This window comes from Prunus avium, chromosome 5 (genome assembly GCF_965620075.1).
Source record: "Prunus avium chromosome 5, drPruAviu1.hap1.1, whole genome shotgun sequence".
NCBI classification, from domain to species: domain Eukaryota; kingdom Viridiplantae; phylum Streptophyta; class Magnoliopsida; order Rosales; family Rosaceae; genus Prunus; species Prunus avium.
Window position 1 is genome coordinate 29768465 of NC_142288.1, and position 10029 is coordinate 29778493.

Below are 10029 nucleotides of genomic sequence, written 5' to 3' on the forward strand. Positions count from 1 at the left end.
AGGGCATTTTTTTGGTATTTTGAATATTTCACCATTCTCTACTTTTTGCTTTATATATATGGATAGATATTAAACTAACTCCATCAAATGACTTAAAATATTCTTAATCTTTTCAACTACAAATACAAGAGCAAAATAAGCATAAAATTAACCATATTAAATTGGATTGGATTCTTATAAGCAAACCGTCATCTGATCCAAATATATCGGTTTTAAAAATACAAATTCAATTAAATCCACCAAATTATCAAAACCGATTAAAATTAAATTGCATCGATTAGTTTGAACCGATTGAATTGAATCTTATACAACCCTCGGTGACTTGAAGTTCGTTGTAAGGACGCCTAGTGACACATCGGTTGGAGTGATGTGAGATGTTATTTCTAACCGTTAAATGTCTATGTGGCTCTTTTGACACATCAGTTGGAGATGCTCTAAGAAGGAAAAATGGGAAATGGAAATATGTGACCCAAATAAAGGAAAACGGATAACCCGAATAATTAAAACGAACCCCAAAATTCCAGGCGAGAACCAGCGCCAAAAACCAGAGTTTGGCATCTTCCCCCATTTCTCTCTCTCACTCTCACACTCTATGAGTCTGTCTTACTCTGGCTTTCTCTCAATCTCCTCCACTCCCAACCACACCAATGCTGGTGGCAATCACCTAATGATCAACGCTCTCACACCGATCATCTTCTTCACCAACTGGCCTGAGCCTTAACATAAGAAAAAGAAAGGAGCCCTCATTTAAGATCAGAATTATCAGAACACCATAACCAGCCAACCATGTCCTCCCGCAAGCTCCTCTCGACTCTCATCCGTACCTCTCTCCGCCGGACCGTCGCAACGACCAAAACCGCAGTCCCCAGATCCCCCCTCACGCGCCCCACAGGGTATCTCCTCTCACGCGCCGCCCACTACTCTACATCATCGGCTGTCGCACCATCTGCGCCTCCCAAACCCGCTACACAATCTGTGAGTGGCAAAATCACCGACGAGTTCACCGGAAAGGGGGCCATCGGCAAGGTCTGTCAAGTCATCGGGGCCGTCGTCGATGTTCGGTTCGACGACGGCTTGCCGCCGATCCTCACGGCTCTCGAGGTCTTGGACAACTCGATCCGATTGGTGCTTGAGGTAGCTCAGCATCTCGGCGAGAACATGGTCAGAACCATTGCCATGGATGGGACCGAAGGGCTTGTTAGAGGTCAAAGAGTCCTCAACACTGGCTCTCCCATTACTGTAAGTTCCTATTCTCTCGCTTTCTAATTATCAAAGTTGAAATCTTTTAAATTTTTTTTGGGTATGCTGGTTGCGTTTGGGATCATACATTTATGTTCTTATTGTGGATGTGTGTTTCTCAGATTATCTCGAGCAATATTTTTCTTCTTTTTTTTCTTAAAGAATTTTTTTTAATGAATGGTTGATTTTTATTTTATTAAATTTAAACTTTTTGAATGATGGTAAATGCGGATTTAAGAATCTCATATCTAAAATTTGTGTTTTTAGGTGGCTGTTGGTAGAGCCACCCTTGGCCGAATTATGAATGTTGTTGGGGAGCCTATCGATGAGAGGGGTGAAATAAGTAAGCAGCAGCAAAGATCTTAACCTTTTTACGTTATTTTGCATTTTGAGTATTTGTAAATAGTATTCAGCAAATAAATGATACAACTTAATGTTATTTTGTTTTCATTTCATCAGAAACCGATCACTTTCTACCCATCCATAGAGAAGCTCCAGCTTTTGTTGAGCAGGCAACTGAGCAGCAGATTCTTGTCACTGGAATAAAGGTATGTCTGTGGTCTGCTACATAAATAATAGATATCATAGATTCTAAGGAAACTGAGTCCAAATTCAAGGTTAATGGTGGTGATGCATACATTTGGATTGCCAAATTCTGGAAATGTTATTGGTTTCTGTTCTGTTTGTCATGATAATTTTTGAACTGACAGAGTTGAAGAGAGGACCAAGGACCATTGGTGCTTTCTTCTGTGAAGTATTAGTAATTTTTTTAAAAGGAAAACTTTCTTCTATTGCTTTCAGCATCAACAGAAACCAATAAGATTTTTGTCTGATGTTTTCAAGGTTGTTGATCTTCTTGCACCTTACCAAAGAGGTGGAAAGATCGGGCTCTTTGGGGGTGCTGGTGTCGGGAAGACAGTGCTTATTATGGAACTCATCAACAACGTAGCAAAGGCTCATGGTTAGTTCCATCTAAATGCATTTTAGTTTTCCTCTTCTGTTGAATATTGATTTCTTGAGTTATAAAATGTTTCATCCTCCTTCTGCAGGTGGTTTCTCAGTGTTTGCTGGTGTGGGAGAACGCACAAGAGAGGGTAATGATCTGTACAGAGAAATGATGGAAAGTGGTGTCATTAAGCTTGGAGATCAGCAGGTTAACTTACCGCCACACTACATATTAACTTTTCCAATTTTACTTGGCATTGTGTTCTTCTGAAAGCCATTCCCCTGTATTGCAGAGTGAGAGTAAGTGTGCTCTTGTGTATGGTCAAATGAATGAACCCCCTGGTGCCCGTGCTCGTGTTGGGCTCACAGGGCTGACTGTGGCTGAGCATTTCCGAGATGCTGAAGGACAGGATGTGCTTCTCTTCATTGATAACATATTCCGCTTTACTCAAGTAAGCTCTCTCTCCACACACACAAACACACACATTTCGGTTGATATATTTTCTATTTCTTCTGACCATATGCTGCCATTTCTTTGTCTCTGTTCTCCAGGCTAACTCAGAAGTGTCTGCTTTGCTTGGTCGTATCCCATCTGCTGTCGGCTACCAACCTACCTTAGCTACTGATCTTGGAGGACTTCAAGAGCGCATTACTACAACCAAGAAGGGTTCCATCACCTCTGTTCAAGCTATTTATGTACCTGCTGATGATTTGACAGATCCGGCTCCCGCAACCACTTTTGCCCATCTTGATGCCACCACTGTGCTGTCGCGACAGGTATATTGTCTTTTAAATTCAAATAAATTTTGAAGCAGGAATCATTACTCATTTTTTCTTGTACACGCATATGTTCTTAAATCTACCAACTGGTTGATGATCAGATATCTGAGCTTGGCATCTATCCTGCCGTTGATCCCTTGGATTCTACATCTCGCATGCTCTCCCCGCATATTTTAGGAGAAGAACACTACAACACTGCTCGTGGTGTTCAGAAAGTTCTTCAAGACTATAAGAATCTGCAAGATATTATTGCTATTTTGGGAATGGATGAGCTCAGTGAGGACGACAAGTTGACTGTTGCTCGTGCTCGTAAGATTCAACGGTTCTTGAGCCAGCCATTCCATGTAGCAGAAGTGTTCACGGGAGCTCCAGGAAAATATGTTGAGTTGAAAGAGAGCATTACCAGCTTCCAGGTGATCAACTTTTTCTTTTTCTGAATTAGTCGTTACTTTCATTTTTCTGTATTGATTGATTTAGGTGCCTACCCCTGCCATTCTCTGATGTTGTGATGTGGGATTCAACAGGGAGTTCTGGATGGGAAATATGATGACCTTTCTGAGCAATCGTTTTACATGGTTGGTGGAATTGAAGAAGTCATTGCCAAGGCAGAGAAGATTGCTAAGGATTCTGCTGCTTAGTCACTTCCAGTTGGCATTGGCAATGCTGAAGAGCTTCAAAAGAAAGAAAAAATCTCGAGGAGAAAACTAGCTTTTTCATTGAAGAAAGGATTTATTTTTGGTAGGGGGGATTGTATTAGGTAGAGAATTGAGGAGTGGGCAGATTCTGTTAGGCCCCTTTCCTTCTGTGCAATAAGGTGTGCACTCATATGTATTTATCTATTTATAATCATTTGAGTTCTACGCAAAGGGTTTCTTTCGTCTTGTCTCGTTTTACATCTTGTCTGGTTCATCTTTTTTTAGGTTTTTAATTTTATTTTCTTGTACTAAATTCCAAAGAAAGGGAGGCAATAAACTTGAACCTCGCCAGTTGATAGTCAATAACTGCAATGCAGTTTGAGTTCAGCCAACTAATTACTTGAGAGAACCAGTAAGAGAAGAGAGGCCTGATATAAAAATAAATGAATAAGTAATTTAACAAAAAGAACATTGTCAAGCAGAAGAAAAAAAAAAACATTATTCTTATTTTATTTTTCACTCATTTAATCTTTTACATTGACAATTGAAGAACATTAATTCTTCATTTATTATCTTTCTAACTAAAATAAAAAAGAGCTACAATGATTGTTGAGGAGCTTCAAATCTTCAAATGGCTGATGAACTAGAGAAAGCTGCATTGTTTTGTTACTCAGTTGCTCTGCGTTTGAGTAAAACAAACAAGCTAACTGATTTCTTTGATTCGAGGACGGAGGAGGATTCTTCAAGTTTCTTGCCAAATGAATCAAAAAGCTCATCCATAATCTCATCTCCGAAATGCTTCCGAATCATTCCCTCCATTCCGGATCTCACACCAACGGCAAACACCTTGGGAGGTGGTTTTTCCTGTCTCAAGTTTTCCATTATTTCAACGCTGAAATATCCATTCGCTTTCACAATCACTTCTACTTCTTCCAGAGAAGCGGTATATTGTGGGATATTAAAGCAGTCCACTTTTTCTTCAGAAATGATACCCTACTCAGCAAAATAAAAAGGTCAGTTACTAGCTTAAGCTAAGCTAAGCAGCATATCTTTGTCTTTTTACACCATATATATGATGTTAAAATTGAAGCTGATTAATTTCTTACCTTCTTGGCCATGTCCATGAGGCAGGATCCAAGGAGTTCTATCACCGTATTGACGAAAACTTCTGTATGAGGGATTCCATTGGGGCGGCCTGGGACAACAAAGGCCATCAACCCTCCACACACAATCTCTTGGGCTCTAGCATTTAGAAAGCACTCCATGTCCTTGGCATACTGAGCTGTGTATGCCTTGACAACTTGGTCTGCAGACTTCGAGTAATGAATCCTCCCTTTGTTCCAAGCAGGAGAGTTCATGTCCACCACTTCTTCTGGCACTTTAGAGAGACATTGGAGAGCATATGAAGAGTAAGCAAAGTGAAGAAAGGCCTTGGGAAATAAACGAGAATGAAAAGAGCCTGGAACACCCGCCACGTAGTAACGCCTGTCTGGAGGCAGAGATTGGAAGAGCGCATTGAAATCATTGGAGGTGTGATCGCTGAAAAAAACTTGAAACTCAGGGAGCTGAGAATTGTGTCCTTGGCTTTGATACTTTTGCTCCACAGCGTCCACTATGTTTTGCACTGCATGGAATGTGTTAGGCCCAACAGAGCAGCCTAAATCTGTAACTCGAAAGGTGTTTGAAGAAGAGAAGCTTTTGATATCAAGCTTTTCAGAAACTGCTTCTTTGATCAGTTCCTTGCCAGCATCTATAGCTTTTCTCTACAAAAAAGGACAAGCTTGGGTTACTTCGTATGAATTTAAGCACAGCAAAAATTCTGGAAAGAAAAAAAAAGGTACACCAAAAAATGAAATCTTTGAGACAACATTGTGATAATTGAGAGTGACATGTTGCACCTGAAAATTAGAGTTCCTACTGTAGCTGTAGAGGCCATCTCCACCGTTCATAGGATATGCCACCAAATCTGCCATCTCTATTGTTGTTTCTCCTCTATGATTGTATGTTTTGGATGAATAGATCCTCTTCCTTTGAGGAGAAGGGCCTTATTTATTCCATTCGGATATCTTGACCAGTAAAAAGAAACAGAAGGAAAATTCTTCAGATATTCTTGTGGCTGCTGTAAGTTAATTATTATTTTTTCATCGGAAATGAAGCCATTGATGGAGTAAAATGGCCGCCAGCCAGCAAGAGAAGTATGACATTTATTCTTTAAAATATACAGGAAATTGGAAAAACAACACACCGGTACTCTAAACCGCAGATTCATAGGACTAATATATCTGAACATGCTTTTCGGTCAACGTTGGATCTTGGAGGGAATACATAGAATGTTGTCATCGACTCATCACGCACAAGCAGACAAAATTAAATTAGCTTGGAGTCATTATGTGGTCATATTTGGCCAAAAGGAAATTAAAGTAATCTAAGATGGTTATATGTCATCATCCCATGCATCATGCATGTTACTCAACTTGTCAAATTCAAAGCCAAATTTGCATGGACCATTAAGATGCTGCCACCTGACGTGAGTTACATAATAAGAAGCTTTTATAATCTGTTCTAAGAGCTGCCTCTGGTTATTGGTAGATTAAACTTTAAAGTGTCCACTTTCTCCAAACTGATGAAGATTTTATTTTTCGCAAATCAAATCAGCAATCACAAAGATGTCCAAGATGTCCTCTAGTCATAATAAAAAGCCCCCAAAAAGAACTATGAGCTAAAGGCAATCCAGCTATAGATGTTCACAAATACCAAAACACCGCATGTTTAATCAATTTGCCTTGCGTTTAAGTGCCGCAAGAAAATGAGTTGGCTTCCCTGACTCAATCTCAAGGATAGAGAGTCGCTCTTCAACTTTCTTACGGTACCGGTCAAAGAGCTCATCTAAGATTTCTTCTCCAAATTGCTGCTTGATGAGTCCCTCCAAGGCAGCTCTCAGATGGGATGCCAATTGTTCCGAGACAGTGTCATCTACCGGCACCCGAGGTAAGTATTCCAGTCTCTCTATGCTAAAAAATCCATTTTGTTCAACGGCAGCTTCCAGTTCTTGGGGAGACATGTAATACATAGGCAGATTGAAAGAATCTACTTTCTCTTCGAGAAGAACACCCTGCATCAAGGAAAAACACTTAGGGTCAGTCAGAATGCTGCAGTAGAACATAAATTTTGAAGCAGTGGATCGTTGCTTACCTCTTTAGCCATGTCCATTAGGCATGATCCTACAAGTAGTAAGGTCGCATTTGCTACAGAATCAGAATGAGAGGAACCATTGGGGCGGCCTGGAATGATAATTACCATCAGTCCTCCATGCACAATCTCTTGTGCCCTGGCATGCAGGAAGCACTCCATGTCGTCAGCAAATTGTGCTTCATAAGCCCTCACTACTTCATCTGTGGAATTTGAGTACTGGATTCGTCCTTTGTTCCAAGCTGGACTGTTTCTGTCCACTACTTGTTTTGGTACTCTAGAAAGCCAATGAAGGGAAAAAGAAGAGTGAACAACGTGAATGGAAGCATTAGGAAATATGCGACCATAGAAAGAACCTGGCACACCCACGGCATAGTATGGCCTGTTCTGAGGGAGGGATTTGAAGAGCATGTTAAAATCATTTGTGGTATGATCATTGAAGAAAACTTGAAATTCAGGAACTTGGGAATTCATCATTTGGGACTGATACTTTAGCTGCACCGCCTCGAGTATGCCTTCAACCGCAGAAAATGTATTAGGCCCAGTAGAGCAACCCAAATCTGCAATGTGAAAGGTGTTGGACTTGGAAGATAACAATACGTCTATGTCAAGCTTTTCTGCAATTTCATTGACTATAAGTTGCTTGGCAACATCCACAGCTTCTCTCTGCAAAAGAAGAGATTGAGCATGCTACTTGTAGTTGAGGTGAGATCCATGATATTAGTTTGTTCTGTCTCCAGAACAATCCAATTCACCTAATTCATTGGATTTTGGTTAAGGGAATAATTCATAAGATGATTATCTCTTAGTAAGTACAAAGTTTTCCCAACTCAAAACAATAACTATATGAATGTAGCAGTCACTAATTACAAATGCCTAAGGGGTAATTTGAATACAAATTGATATTTCAGATTTGGACTAGAATTTACACAATCAACAATATGGACAGACAACACAGCTTAAATGAGCTACATTATCAATATACATGCAACATGTAATTTCTATAATTATTACTATGAACTATTCAACTATTAGATTCATCAGATCAGACTACATCTCACAGTAAAAAAAATACTAGAAAAGAACCTGGAAAGTGGAGTTCTTGGCATAGCTCTTGGGCCCATCTCCACTTTTCATTGGAAATGCTTCACAGACTTTACTGCTTTCCTGTGCTGCTGCCATCTCTGTGCTTCAAAGTGCAAAATTTGTTAGGAAACGAAAAGAGGAATTGACTGGTCGTGTTTTCCTGTTTCTGTTGTCCTTTGGTGTTTTCATGTTCTTTTGTCTTTTAAAAGACAGCGACAGATCCATTTCACAAGATCCTCTCCTTTTCTCCTTTCCTCCTATTCTCTCCTCTTCTCTTCATCTGAGACGTTCAAATTATGTAATCGGATGGGCCTCCTCAATCGCTACTTCACCAAATTTTCTAATTCCTATTATACCCTTTCGTTTCCATGGGTTTTTTATTGTGCAAATTCCGGATACATCATTCCTAAATGGAAGCTGTGTAGGAGACATCATTGCAGAAATGACGAACTCAAGAACGGAACAGGATGCTGCTCTGTTTTGCATGGAGTTTCTTATTTCTGCTTCATTTGAACAAGTAAACATCACATGTAACCAAGTTTTTTTTATTAAAAAAAAAAAGCGATAGTATATTATTGATGAACAAACAAAAGTACAAAACAAATATGTGCCGAATATGGATAAATCTTCTCCGGTAACCAAACACAACATGTAACCAAGTTTTTAGAAATCGGACTTAAAGGCTGATAGGTAAACCCAACTTCCATAATATAAGAAGCAAATGGGAAGAGTGCTATATTATGATTCCAAACATGATTTAAATAACATCTGCCTCTCATGTTAGGATTATATCTCTTCCCTTCTTATTATAGCTAGGAGGCTCACCAATTTATATATTGCAACAATTTTACATGTCAACTAAGCCTTGCGTTTAAGCACAACGAGGAAGCTAATCGACTTCCCTGACTCAACGGCTGAGGGTTGCTCTTCAAGTTTCTTTTGATACAAGTCGAAGAGCTCGTCTAAGATTTCTTCTCCAAAATGATGTTTGACGAGCCCTTCCCCAGCAGCTCTCATGTGAGATGCAAATAGTTGGGTCTTAGAGACATTGTCAGGAGGCTTGACAGCAGGTATGTTTTCTATGCTCTCTATGCTAAAACATCCATTTCGTTCTACAGCAGCTTCCACTTCTTGGGGAGACATGCAATACATAGGTACGTTAAAAGAATCCACTTTCTTCACTAACTATTCCCTGCATAAAAGAAATACACACAGTTGCCACATGGAAATGTCTTGTGCAATTCTAAATAAGCAAAAATAATTGTAAACCATACAGCAGTTAATCATTGCTTACCTTCCTAGCCAAGCCCATGAGGCAAGATCCTAAAATTTGAAAGGTAATATTGGCCCGAGAATCGGAATGAGGGGTACCACTGGGGCGCCCTATAATGATAAGTAGCATCAGTCCTCCATGCACAATCTCTTGTGCCCTGACATGCAGGAAGTACTCCATGTCCTCAGCATATTGGGCTTCATAAGCCCTTACTACTTCATCTGTGGAATTTGAGTAATAGATTCTTCCTTTGTTCCATGCCGGAGTGTTTCTGTCCGCTACCTCTTTTGGTACTCTAGAAAGCCAGTGAGTGGCATAAGAAGAGTGAACCATTTGAATAGAAGCATTTGGAAATAGGCGACCATAGAAAGAACCAGGTACACCCGCAGCATAGTATCGTCTGTTCTGCGGGAGGGATTTGAATAGCATGTTAAAATCATTTGGGGTATGGTCATTAAAGAAAACTTGAAATTCAAGGATTTGAGAATTCAGCCCTTGGCTTTGATACTTGAATTCCACAGCTTCAAGTATGTTTTCAACTGAAAAAAATGTATTAGGACCAACAGAGCAACCGAGATCTGCAATGTGAAAGGTTTTGGACGATAACAAGGTTTCTATGTCAAGGTTTTCTGCAATTGCCTTACTTAGAAGTTCTTTGGTAGCATCCACAACGCCTCTCTGCAACAGCACAAAGTATGCAAGTTACTTTAGTTGAGGGGCCATATAATTAGATCAGCTATTGTATACATATATATGACATTCTTGGAATTTTTTAACAGTAATTAAATGAGTTTTGCAGAAGAAGAAGAAATGTTTGCTTTTGCATTGTATTTGAACTGAAAACTGAGCTGTTTCAATCAGAATCAGAACATGCCCATTGAA

General features: G+C 39.8%; 4 protein-coding genes across 4 annotated transcripts in view; 1 reads left to right on the forward strand and 3 right to left on the reverse strand.

The window, feature by feature from the left end:
- The first annotated feature begins 500 nt into the window (after positions 1-500).
- LOC110746376 (ATP synthase subunit beta, mitochondrial) lies at positions 501-3845 on the forward strand. Its single transcript, XM_021946594.2, has 9 exons — positions 501-1239; positions 1507-1582; positions 1699-1787; positions 2083-2200; positions 2289-2392; positions 2478-2636; positions 2737-2961; positions 3066-3377; positions 3489-3845. Exons 1-9 carry the CDS (start codon positions 787-789, stop codon positions 3600-3602), a joined length of 1650 nt encoding a protein of 549 aa, XP_021802286.1. The 5' UTR covers positions 501-786; the 3' UTR covers positions 3603-3845.
- A 225-nt stretch (positions 3846-4070) lies between these two features.
- On the reverse strand, positions 4071-6107 carry LOC110746926 (loganic acid O-methyltransferase-like). Its single transcript, XM_021947157.2, has 3 exons — positions 5498-6107; positions 4706-5362; positions 4071-4592 (listed from the first exon to the last, which is right to left on the reverse strand). Exons 1-3 carry the CDS (start codon positions 5570-5572, stop codon positions 4266-4268), a joined length of 1059 nt encoding a protein of 352 aa, XP_021802849.1. The 5' UTR covers positions 5573-6107; the 3' UTR covers positions 4071-4265.
- A 102-nt stretch (positions 6108-6209) lies between these two features.
- LOC110746958 (loganic acid O-methyltransferase-like) lies at positions 6210-8087 on the reverse strand. The gene is made up of 3 exons (XM_021947184.2): positions 7875-8087; positions 6792-7454; positions 6210-6711 (listed from the first exon to the last, which is right to left on the reverse strand). Exons 1-3 carry the CDS (start codon positions 7968-7970, stop codon positions 6373-6375), a joined length of 1098 nt encoding a protein of 365 aa, XP_021802876.2. The 5' UTR covers positions 7971-8087; the 3' UTR covers positions 6210-6372.
- Positions 8088-8626: 539 nt separating this feature from the next.
- Positions 8627-10029, reverse strand: part of LOC110745557 (loganic acid O-methyltransferase-like) — a 3294-nt gene continuing 1891 nt past the window's right edge. Inside the window, exon 4 of the mRNA XM_088253604.1 lies at positions 8627-9059. Within this exon, the coding sequence (XP_088109730.1) occupies positions 8733-9059 (327 nt within the window). The 3' untranslated portion in view covers positions 8627-8732. The remainder of the gene's footprint in view (positions 9060-10029) is intronic.

Coding starts and splice junctions, on each gene's coding strand:
- LOC110746926 (XM_021947157.2), bottom strand. CDS start 5,572: ATGGCAGATTTGGTGGCATATCCTATGAACGGTGGAGATGGCCTCTAC. Junction 5,363..5,497: donor GTAGGAACTCTAATTTTCAG/GTGCAACATGTC, acceptor CCTTTTTTGTAG/AGAAAAGCTATAGATGCTGG. Junction 4,593..4,705: donor TCATGGACATGGCCAAGAAG/GTAAGAAATTAA, acceptor TTTGCTGAGTAG/GGTATCATTTCTGAAGAAAA.
- LOC110746958 (XM_021947184.2), bottom strand. CDS start 7,970: ATGGCAGCAGCACAGGAAAGCAGTAAAGTCTGTGAAGCATTTCCAATG. Junction 7,455..7,874: donor CCAAGAACTCCACTTTCCAG/GTTCTTTTCTAG, acceptor CTTCTTTTGCAG/AGAGAAGCTGTGGATGTTGC. Junction 6,712..6,791: donor TAATGGACATGGCTAAAGAG/GTAAGCAACGAT, acceptor TCCTTGATGCAG/GGTGTTCTTCTCGAAGAGAA.
- LOC110746376 (XM_021946594.2), top strand. CDS start 787: ATGTCCTCCCGCAAGCTCCTCTCGACTCTCATCCGTACCTCTCTCCGC. Junction 2,201..2,288: donor CAACGTAGCAAAGGCTCATG/GTTAGTTCCATC, acceptor CTCCTTCTGCAG/GTGGTTTCTCAGTGTTTGCT. Junction 2,393..2,477: donor TTAAGCTTGGAGATCAGCAG/GTTAACTTACCG, acceptor CCTGTATTGCAG/AGTGAGAGTAAGTGTGCTCT.